At 38.4% G+C, this 18,889-nt stretch overlaps 3 protein-coding genes across 5 annotated transcripts; all 3 read left to right on the forward strand.

The window, feature by feature from the left end:
- Nucleotides 1–229: 229 nt before the first annotated feature.
- Nucleotides 230–9,065, forward strand: LOC119727651 (acid ceramidase-like). Of its 2 annotated transcripts, none has more exons than XM_038199636.1 (13): nt 230–375; nt 1,330–1,532; nt 2,318–2,449; nt 3,053–3,142; nt 3,479–3,557; nt 3,961–4,035; nt 4,432–4,477; nt 4,842–4,986; nt 5,319–5,455; nt 5,612–5,743; nt 6,530–6,653; nt 7,023–7,079; nt 7,385–9,065. In XM_038199636.1, the coding sequence occupies exons 2-13, from the start codon at nt 1,452–1,454 to the stop codon at nt 7,472–7,474; spliced, it is 1,188 nt and encodes a 395-aa protein (XP_038055564.1). In that variant the 5' UTR covers nt 230–375; nt 1,330–1,451; the 3' UTR covers nt 7,475–9,065. The 2 variants fall into 2 exon arrangements, with proteins under 2 accessions (XP_038055564.1, XP_038055563.1); XM_038199635.1 differs by having other exon boundaries at nt 1,372–1,532.
- Nucleotides 9,066–9,489: 424 nt separating this feature from the next.
- LOC119728700 (copper transport protein ATOX1-like) lies at nt 9,490–11,691 on the forward strand. Its single transcript, XM_038201032.1, has 3 exons — nt 9,490–9,653; nt 10,123–10,198; nt 10,402–11,691. The coding sequence occupies exons 1-3, from the start codon at nt 9,642–9,644 to the stop codon at nt 10,533–10,535; spliced, it is 222 nt and encodes a 73-aa protein (XP_038056960.1). The 5' UTR covers nt 9,490–9,641; the 3' UTR covers nt 10,536–11,691.
- A 1,056-nt stretch (nt 11,692–12,747) lies between these two features.
- Nucleotides 12,748–16,490, forward strand: LOC119728500 (zinc finger matrin-type protein 2-like). 2 transcript variants are annotated; one of them, XM_038200762.1, is made up of 6 exons: nt 12,748–12,908; nt 13,369–13,465; nt 13,620–13,823; nt 14,107–14,252; nt 14,888–15,028; nt 15,503–16,490. In XM_038200762.1, exons 1-5 carry the CDS (start codon nt 12,879–12,881, stop codon nt 15,026–15,028), a joined length of 618 nt encoding a protein of 205 aa, XP_038056690.1. In that variant the 5' UTR covers nt 12,748–12,878; the 3' UTR covers nt 15,503–16,490. The 2 variants fall into 2 exon arrangements, with proteins under 2 accessions (XP_038056690.1, XP_038056689.1); XM_038200761.1 differs by having other exon boundaries at nt 14,888–15,024.
- The last annotated feature ends 2,399 nt before the right edge of the window (nt 16,491–18,889 follow it).

Here is an 18,889-nt window from a genome sequence, read left to right on the forward strand (position 1 = left end):
CAATGTAAACTATAGTTGGGACACCGCAAAATAAAAAGATCGGAGTGGCCCAACTATAGATGGGCCAGCCCAACAGTGGAACTTACAGTTGGGACCGTCCCAACTATAGTTGGGACAGGCCCAACTATAGTTGGGCCAGCCCAACTGTGGAACTACAGTTGGGACAGGCCCAACTATAGTTGGGACAGGCCCAACTATAGTTGGGACCGATGCGATAGTTGGGGCGTGACACCGCTACTCGCTAGGCTGATGTTACAAGCTAGACCAGCCTGCCTTGTCTCTGCAGCTGCTTGCGAAAGAGTTTGGGATTAAATCTCGCCTTTTGCCTCATGTCTTGACCTCAATAGTTTCTCATCAATTGCTAGTGCTACACAAGTAAGTGACAATAGAACCTAAAGTTTTACTTTTAGTACGTTAGATGCACACTGGGAACTGAATCCCCCCCCCCAAATGTATAGCAGACAAGATTGTTTTGTCACGCTAAATTGAGGTCGGGAGCACACAAGATGTATGCAGCACAGCCAAAGCTTCCAGACAGTCAGTAGCCAGGTGGTAGCGGATCGATCGGGGGGGGGGGGGGGGGGGGGTTACCCTTCAGCCGCTGACTAATGTAAAACTGAGGGCCCCCCCCCCCTTAGCAAGGCGTGCCTTCCCTTGTCAATTTATTCATATCACCCAAACACCCCCCCTTTTCCTGAAAGCTATGATCCGCCCCTGAGCTTGCTTGAATTTTTGTCAATTATGACTATGAGGTCAGTATATTGTTTTGTTTAACCATGGCATGGAGGAATCAACCATGGTTTAACTTACTTTGTGTTTCTTTCTTTGTCGGTTTAGTACTAGGCTTGCATATGCATGATGAATACGTTTCACCATTTAACCAATACCCCCACTTCCAGTTTTTTAGGTATAAGTTTTGTAACCCCTCCCATCTCCTAAAACAAAATGGCAGCTAGGGAGATGGAACACGGAATGCATTGGAAATTAATTCTTGGGAAATGAAGAACAAAAGTTTTTGGAATGGGTAGTAAGTTGGTGCGTACTGACCCCTCCCCCTCCACCCCCCCCCCCTTTAATATTACAGCTCCTTTCATACCACGCTGGACTCTCCTAAGCTCTTATGTAATGTATTGTCATCAAGTTCAATTTGACCCTATGAAACATCCCTTCCTTTTATTTTCTTAGACTGTGAATGTATATGTTTTTGCCTATAAGGTGTTCATTTCCACAATTTACTTTTCTATATTTCTTTCTGGGGAGTGACCGTTACATGATCCTTTGTAAAATCCTCTTTAGTTTCATTTATTTTTGTTCTGGTTGTCCATCAAGTCCACCATAGATAGACATTTCCTAACTGGACATTTTAATCAGTCTCCAACCAGACCTGCTGCCTTTGCATGAAGTTAGCCATCAAAAGTCTCTAATAGAAGTGAAAGTGGGAGAAAGTGAATATGCTGGCAAGATATTTGGCTCCGTTAGGTGTTCTAGCAGTTGTGTTATTGGTTCCTTCGTTCTGCCAAGATATCTATCCTGTGAGTATAGAAGTTGATGTCTGTCACTCATTGTCATTCCTGTCAGTGTTGTCATGCCCAGTGCGACTATCAAATCCATGCCGCAAATGCAACATATGCAACTAAATGCAAGTTAGTTTCTCTGGCGCTTGGCAACATGTGGGACTGACGTGGGCATGGTTCGTAAATCGTTGTACCCTGGCAATCTCACTGAAGTTAGTATATATTATGCATCATTATCATTTGCCCAAATCATTTGATCGCATTGACATGGTCGATTACACAAGCATCAGTCAATCATGCAAACATCAGATAATCACAGAAAAGTAGATTTTGCACATTTAAACAATTGCCTTTATGACAAAAAGTCACTTTGTATCCACCACTTTCTCCACTCCACCACCCCACCGCCCAGCCTTAACATTTCCTCCTCCTCTAGTCTAGTTAGGTTGTCTGTTATTTAAATTATTAACCTCACCATCCCATATCCTCAAAAATCCACCAGGACGTTTTGGAGGAAGATGGAGTCCAGTCAGTACTACTGATGCCCTGTGTAAATTTTTAAGTATGAAGAATGTGCCATTCATGTTCTACACAGTAACATTTGAGTATTCAACATGTTCAAGAAGGTTCCTAGAAAAAAATGTCAAACAGTTTTGAGTTGCCCAATCATTAGAGGGCACAATATCTCCCCTGCACAATCAAATGATACTTTGCATATCATAGCTTTTTGGTCATGAAAAAAGCCAGTGGAGACTTTAAATGTAGGGTCATATTTTTTAACAAACTTTATTTATTTCTTATAGTACACTGATAGAAACTGCAGAACAGATGTGCCATACCCGCCCAGCGATCCCAAAGTGTCAACGTTTGTCTTGAACCTTGACCTTGACCCCAAGGACAGATGGGCGCCACTTGCAAAGAACAAGTCTAAGGAGGTAATGAACCACATCAGATATGAACCCAATATTAAATTTACATCTCCCCGGTGCGAATTCCATCATATAATATGTTTGGTTGCGAAACCTGCTTCCACATCAGACTCGAACCGGCCAGCCAACCCCGGCAAGCTCGGTGGTCAAGTGGTTAAGACGTCTGCAGTCTGCACAAGTAAGCAGGAGGTTGTGGGTTCGAGTCCCATGGATTTTTCCTCACATGCCCTCGGACAACACTGAGCATATTTATAAGAATTTGTCTGCAAAAGGCAAAACAAAGTATAAAATTAACATCAGATAGTGATGACAATCAATTGACAAATAGTAACAAACAGATAATGATGACTTTATCATGTATTTATAGAGTTGTTATCAAGAGAGTGCACACAAAATATCAATCAGGTAATGATGACAATCAATCAACAAATAGTAAAAATCAGATAATGATGACTTTATCATGAAGAGAGACAAAGTGCGCACAAAATATCAGTCTGGGTGGTTAAACAGTTACTTAGAGTTTGTTACCCTAATTAGGTCTTGGGAAATAAGGGTCATAAAGATTTGGGGGGTTTATATATCTCAACAAATTCTTGTTTTGATTTTCAGATTCAGTTCTTGATCGACGACATCATTGATCTGATTGGTAACTTCATCAAGGACAAAACCAAAATTACCAGCATACTGGATGATATCTTTGTAAGTGATGGTGTACTTTTAAACCCAGAAAATACCTGCTTAGCAAAAAAAGGTTACCAGCCAAAAAGTTATGTGATTGGTACTGTTAATGACTGGTTCTCAGCTGACATGAACTTATATTTGCTGAACACTATTTTCTGCTTATCAGCTCAATGAAATTGGGCCCTGGCTTGATTTTGCCAGTACAAAAATAGCATAAACAGCTTTTTGGGGGGTGTGTGTTTTTTTTTGCAGAAATATTTTGAGTAAAGCCTAGGCTTTTTACACCTATATATCTGGCATATTGTCAAAGATTTTTTTAATTTTTAATAGTGGTAATTTTTGTTCTTTTTTTAGGCTCCTATTGCCTACACCCTTCCACAACCTTATCAGGATGAAATCATAGGAATTTCTGAGTCATCTGGAGTGCCTCTAGGTAATGGTTATTACTTTGTTTCACAACTTTTACAATATATGGACCAAATATCACCCCATTAAAAAAAAGTAGGTATGTCTTCTGACTGCTTAAGTGATGGCTCAGGGTTGTTGGTAACCAAAACAATACAGTAAAAGCAAAAACACAGAAACTATTAAAAAAACACTGAAAAGTCAGCACGCAAATAACAAAACCTAACTGAAAAATGTAAGATTCTAACTAGCCAGCCAAAAATCAATCTGCACTACTAATCAAGCAAGAAAAGTCTTGCAATCCGTCATACACCACTGATCATACAATGCCTTAAAAATTACTTTGTAACATTTTTTTCACATGAAGTCTTCTTGACTCAAATCTCCATCATACCAGATTAAAGTGTCCTGTTTCTTTTCATTTTCTTTAGGCCAAATTGTTTTGTTCAATATCTTCTATGAAGTGAATCCATTTTGCACCTCAATTGTTGCTGAAACTCCCAATGGTAAGAAACACTCTTTTTTTTTTGGACCATCAAACTTTTATCCCCCAAGCAAATTGAGGCCTTATCTCCTCATGGGCTGAATTTGCAAAAGTTTGCCATGGGAATAGAAATGAAATCGTTCTCGTAGCCATTAGCTAACATCTTCTAAGAACTTTTGTTAAGGATTTCAGCAGGATTGAGGGAGAAACAGCCCAGCCACTTTTATTTTAAATACATTTGTTTTGATATTTATTGACATTTCGAGGATAAAGAATGTACTGTTAGATTTCTGTAGAAGGATTGATTTTGGAGGATTCAGGAAGGTCACAAGTAAACAAAGATTTAATTTTGAATTTTCATATTTCATGCACAGGTTAAATGTATATGTAAGCAAATTATGTTGTTTTTCTGTTATAGGAACTCTCTTTCATTCTAGAAACCTTGATTTTGGAGTCTTTCTTGGGTAAGTCAGTATTTCTAGCTCGTCTTCTGCTGGTCGCAAAGGGGTTAAGTTGTTTTGCTCTTTGTTCTTGACTAACTGACATACATCAATGCTTTAGACCAATTACCAATCTGACTGACTGACTGACTGACTGTCACTTGTGAATTACAATGGTCAGGGACTGACTATATCAGGTTAGCCTAGCCATGTCCATTCCAGGTTGCTTTCCATGCAAGGAACTTTATAAGTCCTCATTATTTGTATTGCTCTATTAATTTTCGAAAAAATCATTTTGTATCACACACCATTCAGGTTCGGCAAGACTACATTCCAGTTTGCACACACTGTTTGTATATATGGCAATCCATATGATTTTTTGTTTCAGCTGGGATGTCAAGAATAAGCAGTGGGATGTATCAGAGAGGCTCAGGCCACTCGTTGTGAACGTCGACTACCAAAAAGGCGGGAAAACGGTTGCCAAGGCTGTACACTTTGCCGGTTACATCGGGGTTCTTACTGGAGTCAAGCCGGTAAAGAATAATGTTGTAAACAGAACAGCAGCACTGGGCACAATGTTTTCTTTTGTGTTATAAAATTGAAGGTAAACCCATTGATGCTCATTTCAGATTATCTAGATCTTGTGATGGAATTGTGTAAGCCCTGGGAGTTTAAAGCATTGCGTCGTCAGGTTTCTCGGATGTTCTCAGAAAGCACTGGACATCATACAGTGTTTATGTGCACTTGCACGGAACGGTGATTGTAAGCGCACATTTCCTCGGTAATCAGAGCCATGACATTGGGTCCAGGTAAATCCTGGATTTAAGTGAAATGTGAATGCTTTCTTTTTGTTTTCTCCTTAAAGGGTGTGGTTACCATGACAATGAATGCACGCAAAAGCACTGACCCCGGATTCTTAGGCCTTCTTCAGTGGATCATTGGTCAAAGGTCACAGCAGTGGATGGGGTTCTTTGTGAGGGACACACTACTGGGAGCTACTGAGTAAGTGAATGTTAATGGACTTTGTACGTGAACAGTTGATCATGCTGCTTCATTACCACTTGCAAGAGCTCCATTGGCAGGGACACACTGCATCCGCATACTGGTTTTGAAGCCACAAAACTTTCCTGACATTAACCATTGATTTTCCAATTGCAGCTATGCAAGTGCTAAAACCACTGTGATCAATGCCAAGGTAATGTCTCCAGCCTACATCATAATGGGCGGCAGCAAAAGTGGTGAGGGCGCTATCATCGTTGTTGACAGAAAGAAGCCGGCTTATGTTGAAGTGTAAGTTTTGCTTCTTCACTTTGCAAATTCATCTTTACACCTTTTTGCCAAACCACTGGTTGGCAAACTATGAAGGTAAATGGTGCAAAATGAGACAGTAGTTATTATAATATTAATGTTTCCAAAATACCATTGGATTGTTGAAAATACAAAATAACTAACAAATGCTACCAAACACTTCATAAAAAATGCCTCTTTCTCACATAAAGAGGCAATTGTTGGCACTCATTGTTTACAAACAAAAGAAAAGTCTGTAGCATGGTGAAAGTTCTGGTATGGGGTCATCAAAAATCGTTGACTGCTTTAAGTTTAAGGGGCATGGCAATTTTTTTTTCATCCAAGTGATGTGTCGGCCTGAGGCGACATGAGTTTTTGTTGTGCACCAACTAGACCAAGATCCCATCTGTAAAGAGTTTTAGTAGAACACTTAGTTGCAACAGGCCCAACTTAAGTGTACCAAAAAACCACAATTATTTTACGATATTAATTAGTTCTCACAACTTAAATTGGATCATCACTGTGGAAACTTTGATGAGTGGGAGCTTTTCTGCCAGACAAGACGTGCTTTGCCAATAAGCATGCTGTGATGTGCCATGGAGTGCACCTTTGTGTTGTAAATTTGAGTGACTTAAATGGTGTCAAATTGCTTTTAAAAAGGTCAATATGTGACTGTTCTAGTCTAGACCCAGTTACAGTTACCAAGACAAGATTTGTAGTAGAGTTAACATAACGTTTCTGATCTGTGGTATCTGTGCCATTTTGTTATTTGTTCCTTTTTGTGATAAGGCTGGATCCGAAGAAAGGCAAGTGGTTCCTGCTTCAGACCAACTATGACCCAGTGAATAAGCCACCTTTCTTTGACGACCGACGCACCTCAGGTGTCAAGTGCATGACCAACACCACTCAGAAGGTGCATGGAAAAAATTCGTTCAAACCCCCTCCCCCCCCCCCCCCCAATTTTTTTTAAATTGTTGGTAGCATTTCTGTTTAATCATCGTCTTTGGACAGTCCACAGAAAAATGATAAAACTATTAATGCAGTGCTGACAAATATTCCCCTTACTTTACAAGGCTATCAAATTAACTTTATGTAACAGCTCAAGATCAGCAGAATCTTTTCTTGTATACATTTGTTCTCCTGATTGGAGAGAGACAATTGTAGTAAAGTGTATTGCTCAAGAACACAAGCTCCTCGATCAGGGCTCAAACCCACATATTAATGCACACACATCATTATCATCTTGAAATAACATGGATGTCCTTTTTCTTTCTGTTTTTAGGCTGTGGGGCTTGGACCCATTTACAATGTTCTGTCTACCAAGCCAAATCTCAATCTGGTAAGTGGCTTTATGTCTTATCACATCATATTCATACAAGTCTACAAAGTTTAAACATTAATCAGAAAATGTCAACTTCACCCCAGGAGACAAAGTGATCTCTGAGTGTACTTAGAAAATTCAGGAATATATCAAAATCCAGAATGTTCCTTCTGTATTATTTTTGGCACAACCAGTGCACAACCGCAAGGATCCCGCAGATTGGCATTGTTAGGTGAGGTTTAGAAAACTGTCTTCTGAAAATAGAGCTTCGTCGATCATCCTTTTCATCTTAAACCATATTCTCAAATCTTCCTTCTCAATAGTTAACAGCCTACACAGCCATGATGCAAGTGGACACTGGTTATTTGGAGACCTTCCTCCGTGAGTGCCCCCAGCCCTGCTACCCATGGTAAACAGAACAGAAGAGATCTGCAGGAATTTTTTGAGCAACAACAAAATTATCTTGAAATAGCTGTTTCACTGGTATAAGTTTACAAGCATAGTACTATATCAGCTTGATGCTAACTCATGTAGGACTACAGTGCACAACCTCCTGCTTACTGCATGTATTGCAGACGTCTTACCACTCAAATATCAAGCTTGCTGGTTTCTGATTTGTGAATCTGATAAAGCCATAAAAGTACAAGAAGGGATGCTTTTTACACACCCGGCCTCAATGATCGTTTTACCTCCATTTTTAGATTTGTAGGTCCTAGAATGAATGTTGGGTTTTTTTTGTTTTTTTGACAGAAGCATTGGGGCTGAAGATTAAATTGTTCTTTTTAAATGGCAACTCCTATGAGCATTTCTGTGAATTCCTTAATGTTGATAACTGCATTGTTTTGTTAAAAATAGCATTGTGTAGCCAAAATTCAAATGAGCAACCAATCACAGAATCTCAGTGCAAAATGTTTGTATGATGTTTAATGAGCAACTTTCCTCACCACAAAATAGAACACTGAGGTCCAGTAGTTTTAATGTTAATTTTAAATTTCTGTTTCAGGGAATCTGTGTAACAATCAAGTCCAATGTTTGTATTTTGTCTGATATGGCTATCATTTTTCAAAATAATTAAAAAAAAGGGCCAATGTATTGTGTGACAATAGTAACATTGTAAAGATTAATACATGTGTAAACATTTTTAGCAATGATTACTTGAAGCTATTATTTTATGAACAGAAATAATTGTCTCCATTGCAAATTGAATTTTCTGAAATATCAATGTAAATGCAAGGACACCTTTAGCTTTGAAAATTTTAAAAGAAATTTTAAGAGATATTACAGGGATGAATTTGCCAAGTTATTGTAACATGTGACAATTTCCTTTTGCATAGACCATGTGACCCTTGTTTATCAAATTGCATGTCATGTGATGCAGTCATTTGATGCCCACTTTTGCCAGGAAAAAGCAAATCCACTCTTCAATGTATACATCACTTGAGATAGAGTTCAGTTTGAAAAAAATGGTGTTACATTATGTGGATTTTAAAAACCTGAACGAGATGCTTATGTGGCATTTTTGCCTTCCAGCAACCAACAGGCATGATGTCAAAGGTGACATAATTATAAATACAGCGCATTAAAATGCAATATTCCATTCTGAAATGACATCCAAGAAAATTAAACCAACTCGTGAGCTTTCATGACCTTTATGTGTGCTTCCATGATCAGTGCTTGTACATACAGTAATACTAATCTTTAAAACTTAATTATCAATTCAATGAGTTCTTTCTGGTACACTGACCTCAATTTTATACTAATTTTTTAATCTATGAAAAGCAGTGTGTAAATTTAATATGTTAGTGAAATTTATTTAGATATAAAGATTCATATATATTTTTTTAATTTCATACTTTGTATGTAAAATGATTGTTTTTTATCATATGAAATCATATGAACAGATGGTAAAAAAGGATTTCACAAAAATGTACTCAATACCCAAGTTTTCAAGCCGGTGCAAATGACAGGAAATGTGATTGTGAATCATTTTTATGTGACAGATTTCAAAAAAAAAATAAAATCGCCCATATCAATGTAGAATAACTCGCTTTTGCTTTATTGAAAAGGTGTCGTGTGATAATGAACAGTATTACGTAGCTTTCATTTTCATTGTCCCTTGTACAAATTTCAGGATCGGGACTGCTATGGAGACATTCAAGTGTATTGTTGGATCCCGGATCCGAACAAATTCCATATAAAAATTAACACTAAGGGTTGAATATATTATTAGTGCGGAGGGAGGGGACTACAAAATAGAGAATTGTCATCTTTTATATAATACTAAAATTTATCAACCGTCACTTGCAAAAAAATTAATACAAAATTAGCCTACAGGGTATAAGGCCAATTTAAATAGCGATAGAACAGGGCCTGTATCACGTGCTGTTGTCAGGTGGTCCAAATTTTGTAGTCATGTGATCACCACGTGATCAACGACACGTCATTTTGCTGGGGGATTTTGCTGATCAATCTTAGTTTCGCATTTCGTGCTGCAGACCAGACGAACAGTTTGTTGAAATATTTGGGATAAATTTCTCGCCTTTTCCAACAACTCTTGGTCTCTACAAATTCCTCATAATTATGGCTACACAAGTAAGTGAAAATTGAATCTTTTATGGCGTTCATCGTGTACGCATGATAGGAAAAGATTGTCACAAATGATTTTGGAATTTGGAAAATATTAATTTATATTAATTATTATTTGTCTTGACTTCAGTTTCCTCATAGCTCAGTAGTCAGTTTCGATATAATATACACCACATTATGCATTAGTTTAAGTTATTACGGTCTAATTATGATGCAGTGTAACTGTAAGCTTCAAACAAATTGTTCATAGGGTCGGTGTATTTCCTGGTGAAAACATTTCTTTCTTCCCGCTATGGTCCCTCAGCAAATTTACAACACACTTCACACACAAAATTATTCTAGTGTAGTGTGTATGAGATGACAACCCAGCCATCATAAAATGCATAGCTAGTCTAGTAGTGGGGTACAGTGTATGAAAGATTCAGCTTTGCTAATACAAATTTTTTGTTAAAAGTGTGTTTTTTCCCTCCAACAGAAGCATGTGTTCACTGTTGAGATGACATGCGAGGGTTGTTCTGGTGCTGTGACAAGGGTCCTAAACAAACAAAAAGGTATTAATAATTATCCATCATTAGCTCTGCTGAATGGAGCGCTGCAACTAAGGTACCCACCGTAGTTCCAGCGCTCCACTCAGTACAGCTATATCATCATTAAATGCTACTTGTTATCTTCAGTACAGCCTGCTCTGAAATCCATATGTGTATTCCATATAATCATGCATTTCAATCATTTTCTCTCAATGTCTCTCCATCAGATAAAGTGTCCAAATTTGACGTGGATCTGGCCCAACAGCGAGTGGTCGTTGAATCAACACTCTCCTCTGATGAACTGCTGGAGATTCTCAAGAAAACTGGCAAAGCAACAACCTATGTTGGCCTGGAAAACTGAACAGCAATGGGAAAAGATAGAATGATATATGATGAGACCATATAGTCTAGAGCATTTTTTTTTACCCCATTAGCGTATGCAATACATTGTATTATTACATTGTATATATTCCTTGATAAACCCATCAAACCATTATAGTGCTTGGACGGAACAGGGAGTAAAAAGGAGGGCAGTTTGGGGCAGTACGGAGACTAATGGCTTAAAAGTCACAGAAGAATCTTGTATAAATCATTAAACTGCATTTTTTGTCCTTTTTAATTTCATTTCCAGTCTTTATATTGCCATACTTTATGTCTTTTTGGTTCTTATGGTAATGAAACTTTCCATATTGATGAGCAAAGCAGGGATGTCTTATGAAGCAAATGCTTGGGCACAAAGAAGTTCAAAGGATTTTTGTTGCTAAGTTCGGCTCACTATTCTTCGTATTTCTTGGTTGATTTGATTGTCAACAGTTAAATCACAGATTTTATGGATCAATTATTACAAAGGATTTTGTTTTGCGTTCATATTTGGTACAGAAAATTCCTTAATGGTGAAGTGACATCAAGTGAGTGCCTTTAAAGTAACATAACAGTATCAGTACCCTTAGGTGTCAGAAAATAGCATGCACATTGTTGAATACACTGAAAAGTGCTCTTTTAAAATGTTTTTTTTTTAACAAAGAAGGGGCCCTATTATTTTTCATACAGTTCAGAGGCAATTATGATTGTACAAATATATTTTAGTAGAAAATTCATTTTATGGCCCAGGCTATTTGGCAGGCTGATGTATCTGCTGAAAATGATACCCACTTGAGACAAGTCATACTGCATGGTTTTAATTATGTCTATCTAATTAAGACAGCTATTCTTTTCGAATTTAGACGGTCTTTTTACTAGCTTTGGTATGTTTTGAAGTGACAGGGTGATATCTGAAAGACAATCCCTCGTAAAAAATGTTCACTGTTAAATACATTATGTGTAGGATGGTTTAAAACTCATTCCAATATTTCTAGTCCATTTAAATTTATTCCAGTATTATTTTGATTCAGTTTAATCACTGTATAGTGGACATAGCTTAGAAGCGCTTCATTTTTGTGATGCATGTTTGGTGTACACATGTACAATGTATCAGGCAATGGTATGGCCCATTTGAATAAATAAAATACTGCAATTGGTGTGATGTGCACAAATGTGTTTGCCCTTTTCAAAGTGGAGGCAAAAAAAGATAGGAAAATCATGCAGAAAAAAATTTGCACTTTGTTGCCGGGGGTTGGGGGGGGGGGAGGAGCTCTTTAGCTAAAGCTTGATCCACCGGGGAATTTCTGAATCAACATAATTGTCTTAATCGGTTAGTTTCCCAACATTTTCATTAAAAGCAAATTGAATGCTCTCTGTTTTTGTTTGCTCTCTTAATATTTACTACTTAACAGTAACTTTGTTCCAGTTTCTTGGAAATTTCCTCCCTCAATTTCAGTCGGACTCGTTGTAATTGCAACGGATGTGAATGATCTTTACACAGCATCATTTCATTTTGCAAAGTAACTACAGCACATGAGAGACATGAAACATAATGTCACAGTTGAACCCAGATAAAAGCCCTGCAAGTTTCTCTATCAACAGTAACCATTTTATCAAATGCCCCCCCCCCCCCGAGTTTTCCCTGCCCCACCCCTGATCCTAAGCTTGATTATGAGGAATTTGTGTCATCTTTATGCCAAATCCCACTTCCAGTTTGTCAAGGAATTGTAATGTAATTGTATCCCTCCCCACCCCACACCCAACCGACCCCCTCCCCCTAAACCACCCCCCCCCCCCAAAAAAAAGGGAGGGGGGGCATTTGCATTAGAAAATATGGACACAGGGAGGTGAAGAAAATGAGTTGAACATGTTTAGGATTTGTACGGAAAAATTTGGTCGCAAAAATATAATGCAAGATGTTTTTGTCAGATGGTTAGTACTAGTTACAACTTCTGACCCCCCCCCCCCATGTTACCCCCTTGCAATTTCCCTAGCAGTAACACAAAGCTTTCCTTCTTTTATTTTCTTAGTCTTTGACTTTAGGTTTGTTTAAATATTTTCCATTTCCACATATTCCTTTTTTTATGTGACATTTAATTTGTGGTGACAATCGGTCTTCATATTCATTTATTATTTTTTTTTCTGGTTGCAGTGATGGTCCCTCAAACCCACCGTAGATAAACAGTTCGCAATTGGACACTTCGCGTCCCGTATGTTCTAATTGGGCTTAGATCGAGTACAATACAACGTGAAGCCGCGCCAACTTCTTCGACTTTTCGAGAGCAGAGCAGGGTGTTTATTTTTACGCAGATCCAGAATATTTAGAGTAATAACTGTGAAAGAAATGGCGTCAAATCAGTCGAGCTCCACAAATGTAAGTATTAGTTTTACGCCAAGGTTGTAATTGATTTTATTTAAATCGAACTTTTTGTGATGTCGCTTGCAAATGCAACCCGTGTTGTCCAACGCAAATTGAATGGAGTGCGTTGAAATTAGGATCTCGTCGATTTAGGGGGTCTGACGATTGTGTACAAAGTCTATGGAGAGTCAAGAAATTTGTTATTTCCTAACAAAACTGGAAATGTTTCTCAGTCCCAGATTATCATTTTTGCATAGCTTGAGTAACTCCAGCTGACATGCTCATATTCATTCACATGTAGCATGCATGGCATGTGAATGAATATGAGCATGTCAGCTGGAGTTACTCAAGCTAATTTTTGCAATGAACGTGATGAATGATCTTGGCCCCTATCATGCCTTTAAGAAATTTGTGTGATTGGTTAATCTTGCAGTAATCTGGTAATCCAATTCAAATGTTGTTGCTTTTTCTCTAGAGACCAGATGACCACAGACGCAAGTGGGACCGAGAGGAGTTTGAACAAATTGCCAAGGAGCGGTTAAGTAAAGAGGAGGAAAATGAAGATGAAGCAGGTAATTCATATTGACAGTCACCCAATTTAGATGTTTATTTCTGCCACTTCACACAGTGTATCTGCAAACTTCACAAAAATCTATTTCCACTGTGCAAAGCCTGAACTTTCCTTTGTATTCACTTTGTCATCTTTTACTTTTTTCCAACTGACAGACAGAAAAAGCAGAGAGCCTCCCGTCAAACGGGAACTCCTCAAGCAGCGGGAGTACAAAGTTGACCTTGAGTCACGCCTGGGGAAGTCCCAGGTCATCACCAAGACCACACCCTCTTCACAGATGGGCGGCTACTACTGTAATGTATGCGACTGCGTCGTTAAAGATTCCATCAATTTCCTTGACCACATCAATGGCAAAAAACGTAGGTGTTCCAAGATTTTTATTTCTTTTGTCAATACTGAAATGGATTTATTGTAAACCTTAACCCTGGACATTGTTTGAAGCTTCCTAGATCTGTGGAAATTTTAGCATTGCAAGACAATTGCATTTTTTTAAAACTACTTCAATCCGAACCGTCCTGGATCCTTTAAAAATCTCCAGAAGATTTTGGAAGATTTTGCAGGTTTTTTTTAAGGTGAAGCCCAGTTACAAGGCTTGATTTCCCTTTGAAGTTTTATTTCTCAAAATATTTTACACACCGACAGATCAAAGAAATCTTGGCATGTCCATGAAAGTGGAACGGTCAACACTGGACCAAGTCAAGAGACGTTTTGAACTGAACAAGAGGAAGAAAGAGGAAAAGAAGAAGGACTACGACTTTGAATCCAGAATGCAAGAGCTAAGAGAAGAGGTACATAAACAAAAACATCAACCATTTCCAAAACCCTGGGTTTGTCGGCAGCTTTGGATTCTAGCCTTTAATTCAAACTTCTTTGTAGACACTCCAGCTCAATTCAGGTCCCCTATTACTCTGCTGAAATATATTTAAATCCTATTTATATACGAAACGAGTTTGGAGTCCGTAAAGCCAAACATGGAGAGCAAGCAAGGGTTTGAAAATTGGCTTTTGGTCAACGATTACAAGGCTACTCTGGACCAGTTTAAGCAGCTAAATATAGACAATTGTTAAGCACAGTGACTATTTGTTGATAATATCAGCCAAAATACAGTGCAACATATACTGCATACCACCAGTTCTCCAGCACATTTTTGCTAATGACGTATATTTCCAAAGCAACAGTATTGTGGTTGAGTCCATCACAACTCCAGTCACCCATACATCACAAGACCCATTTACAAGTCCAGTCCCAATAATAAACAGGGGATGAACAAGTACAAAGGAATGCCTTTGTCACAGTTATTGGGACTGGAGGACTTGTGACAGACTCGACTACAACACTGTTAAGCTACAAGTTATTAGCGACATCATAAAACTTGCTTTTAATTTGTCGTATAATTTACCTGATTGTTTGTTTTTGGCAAAAGGAAACTAAACAGAAAGCGTACAAGAAAGAGAAAAGACAGGAGCGAAAACGGAAAGCTGAGGACGACGATCTGGACTCGGGATTGGACCCTGACATGGCAGCCATGATGGGCTTCTCAGGATTTGGAACCACAAAAAAGTAGGTCAGAGATATTATTTTCTTCACAGTATACTAATTTTTTAATTTACATTCGCATATTCCACACGGTTTCAAACTTGAACAAATTTTCAGTGAATGAAACAGTTTAACTGTGCCGCATATTTGAAGTTGATTTAGTATACCAAAGACTGATCAAATGGGAAAAATGTCACTTTCCTGTTGTATACAACTGCTCATGAACACAAAATTATTGTCCCCTTCAAGTTGATAAAACAAAGTAATTAGGATAATATTCATCTGCACCATTTTAAAAAATTATTTTCTACACATTATGTTGTGTGCCCATTGCATCCATTTTCGTTTTGACTGCACGACAACTTTCAGATTGAAGATTTAATTTGGTTCCCTGTTTTAAACAGCTCACTGGGCATTTGTCTTTAATCTTTTTAAACCTTTTGTATATATCATTTTAATTAAAGCTAATTTGCACTTTTTTGTTTGTTCCCTTCATTTTCAGGCACTGATAGTCAAGCAATCACAGTGTGAATTGCAGTATCTTCTTCATGCATATCACGAACACAAAGCTGGAATTTCCACTTGGAAAGATTTCAAATGGCCTGCCAATTGTTTTGGCCATTTGTTGTGATGCACCGTGTTACATATTGCGACATGAACATTGCAGAGTTCATTTTAAGAAATTATTTATTTACTCAGTGACTCAGTGAGTCAGTCACAGGACGATAGGCTGGCCCTTATGGTCCAGCCAACTGTTGAAGTTGTTGAAGGTTGTTGAAAATTCATGGACCAAAGACAGTGATGGTTGCTGTCATTCATCATTTTGTCATGTCCGTGCAACAAGGTTGTATCACCTAAAATGGGCTGTACGTGAAACGTGAGTTTCAAAATTTCAAAAGGTCGTATCTCACTAAAAATACCCTGCATGTTCACGCAAAGTCAGTGGACGTCGAGATACGACCTTGTTGCAAAGAGCGTATTCGTGCGAGATACGACATCAACCTTGTTGCACTGACATGATGATTCTTGTTGCTTGCTACTGTGTGACAGAGTTGTAATTGAGTCAATCGCATGTCTATAACAAGCCAAATCACACTTCAGATCACAAGTTACACAGGCTGAACGGTAACATACATGTAGTTCATTTGAATTACCTTGTCACTTGATTGGAGACTAACAGAGTTTGCGATGGCTTAATATCTGCTTGACAGTTGTTGCTGGAGAAATGGCATTGCAACTGTTGGTATATCATAAAATTCACTGTATCATAAGAGTTTAAGCTGTGAGTGTGTGACGTCCTTCCCTGAATCTAAAAATGTTTCCAGGGAATGAAACATGGTGATTAGGTGTATTAGACTCCATACATCGTAGGTCATTGTAAATATTTTTTAGATAAAAGAATTCAGGTTAAACGAAATCAGTTTTTCTTGAAAGAAATTCAATATAATGAGATAAAGGATAAATAAATGTACCTGTAAATGGAAATTTAATTGTCAATACCCATCAATTTGTAAGTTGTAAGGTTGATGATGCCAGTTAGGCTTGGGAGGATATATCCACTACCCTTTTTCTTGGGGGGGGGGGGATGGAACATTTGGTCAACCCCCCCCCCCTTCACAGATTTTGTTTTACCAAAAAAAAGGTTGATCATTTAAATAGGCCTTATTTGGAACTGTTCAAGGTGTGATCTGAAGTTCTGAAGTTTGCCTTCCGATTGATTTGTTACAAGGACAATTTTGGAGAATTTGGGGGTCATCCGTGACTGAGAACAATGAGAGTAAGACCTTTCCTCTTTTGTAAAAAAAATTACAGAGTCCAGTCCAATGAAATTTAACTTGCCATTTTTATCATTTGTTCCCAAATGTCACTTTTCAAAAATCTCTTCGCATTTATTTTGTTTTGCAAGCCGAATGTTGGGTTGGGTTGTGAGACATTCTGTAATACTTGATGTATACTGCCAGAAAACTGATGGCTTGCTAGCTGAATTCCGAAAAGTCCATTTAATATGGAGAAATTAGTTCAAAGTCAGTAAGGTAGTTTTTTTGGAAGTTCAAGTTAAAATAAGTTGCAACCTCATCCCCATGCAGGGCCTACTTAGTTTGAACTTCGTTTCCAATAGCAGCAGGTAGCGAGAGTGTTCTGCTCGATACCATGCGAACGAGGTTGACTGTTATGGAACACAATTGACCAATAGAGGGCGCCAGATAGAATTAACGGTCCTAATTGCAATGAACACAATTGAATCAATAGAGGGCGCCAGATAGAATTAACGGTCCTTATTAATGACAAATTAACAGCCTAAACGAGGTCCCAGACCGTAAACTAACGGTTATATTAATAAATTAATTAAGATCTATTAATATGTTACGTAGCTGCTCCTTACCTACAAATGAAACGATATAACGGATCACAGTTTAAACAGAAAACGAAACATAAAAATAATACAGGCAAAAAGTGGCATTGAAATTTCAGTCCGACTTTAATGTATGTTAAACCATTTTAGGATTTTAGGCTTATTATAATTGTCAAAATAAGATTCTCAAAGGAGCCTTTTAAATGCTGAGGTGATACTCCGAAAACCCTGAAGTCTATTAACAATAATTGAGGTCAAATTTAATGAGGCGGTAACAATAAACAATGCAGGGCATCCAATTATTTCAATAGAGGGCAGCAGATAGAATCAACGGTTCGAACCACAGTTCGATCACTAAACAACTGAGGGCGGCAGACAGGTCCTAATTAGCATTATCTTTAAACGTCAATTGAGGGCAGCAGACATTATTAATGGAACAAGTTTTTTTCACGGGTGCGCTGTCGATGTCAGGAATAACCAATAATATCCGTAAACATGATAAAGCTAGAAGGCCATTTGCGACCTATCTCGACCTTGAACTTTGAAGGATATTAATTTTTAGCTTCAATTTTTTTTCCTCCAATTTTCCATCGCTTAGCCCATACTTAGGCTAGGCTAGGCATACCTTACTTAAGTTAGACTTAGACTTGGTCTACTTACCGAAGCTAGCCTTTATACTAGATAGTTTAGGCTCTATATACGCCATGTTTTGCGTGAGCGCCGCCCGGAATAAATAACACTCGTGCTCAATTACATTTTACTTGCTTACCCGATTGGATAGCCATGATAGCTTATCCATGAAAGTCGACATGTCAACACGTGCCGTTTTTATGTTCTTAAACCATTGATTATGTCTGCCGCCCTCAATTGATAAAGGTTAGCAAAATAATAAGTTCGCTCGTACCCCCCCCCCCCCCCCCCCGCCCTCCCCTGTTTGCAGGGCGGGGGGTACGAGCGAAAATAATGAGGACCATTAATTCTTTCTGCTGCCCTCAGTTGTTTGTATAAGGCGATCACATTTAGTAGACTTATTCCAAGTCCTTCCATCATCGATTCTGCGATGCTGACCATTGATTCTATCTGCCGCCCTCTATTGATTCAATTGTGTGCATGAGCAGGAGCACGTTTTGGCGCTGTGACCGTAAACATGTTTCTGGTTCGCGGCCGTTTTGGCGCTTCGGTTTTCACTGAAATGACGTCATTGTTTCGACCAAAGTTGAACCGAGGTTTCCGGTCGGTTCACTTATGTTTCAAGATGGCGGAAAGGTAAACAAGCTTAGCAGACGACGTTACTTTTTACCATAAATGGGGTTTAAATAGTGGGGTTTTACCTTCAATTGGTACGAAAGTTGATACAGAATATCAGGCCTACTCTTTTTAGAACTTTAGGGGAAACGCTATAAAAAAAAACTCCCACTTTTGCTTCGAATGTTATTGTTAATCGTGTCCGGTCGCCGCGTGATTTTGTTTGGGGGGGGGGGGGGGGGTTGTGCAGTCACGTAGGCAGTAACATGACGTCATGAACAATTTTCCGGT

Source organism: Patiria miniata, unplaced genomic scaffold (genome assembly GCF_015706575.1).
Source record: "Patiria miniata isolate m_02_andy unplaced genomic scaffold, ASM1570657v1 HiC_scaffold_20, whole genome shotgun sequence".
Classification (NCBI taxonomy): Eukaryota; Metazoa; Echinodermata; class Asteroidea; order Valvatida; family Asterinidae; genus Patiria; species Patiria miniata.

Excerpts from the sequence above, each read along its gene's own strand:
- LOC119727651 (XM_038199636.1), top strand. The coding sequence starts at position 1,452 with ATGCTGGCAAGATATTTGGCTCCGTTAGGTGTTCTAGCAGTTGTGTTA. Across the intron at positions 3,558-3,960 it reads GTCATCTGGAGTGCCTCTAG|GCCAAATTGTTTTGTTCAAT; the intron begins GTAATGGTTATT and ends CATTTTCTTTAG. Across the intron at positions 4,478-4,841 it reads GATTTTGGAGTCTTTCTTGG|CTGGGATGTCAAGAATAAGC; the intron begins GTAAGTCAGTAT and ends TTTTTGTTTCAG.
- LOC119728700 (XM_038201032.1), top strand. Across the intron at positions 10,199-10,401 it reads GGTCCTAAACAAACAAAAAG|ATAAAGTGTCCAAATTTGAC; the intron begins GTATTAATAATT and ends TCTCTCCATCAG.
- LOC119728500 (XM_038200761.1), top strand. The coding sequence starts at position 12,879 with ATGGCGTCAAATCAGTCGAGCTCCACAAAT. Across the intron at positions 13,824-14,106 it reads CCACATCAATGGCAAAAAAC|ATCAAAGAAATCTTGGCATG; the intron begins GTAGGTGTTCCA and ends ACACACCGACAG. Across the intron at positions 14,253-14,887 it reads TGCAAGAGCTAAGAGAAGAG|GAAACTAAACAGAAAGCGTA; the intron begins GTACATAAACAA and ends TTTTGGCAAAAG.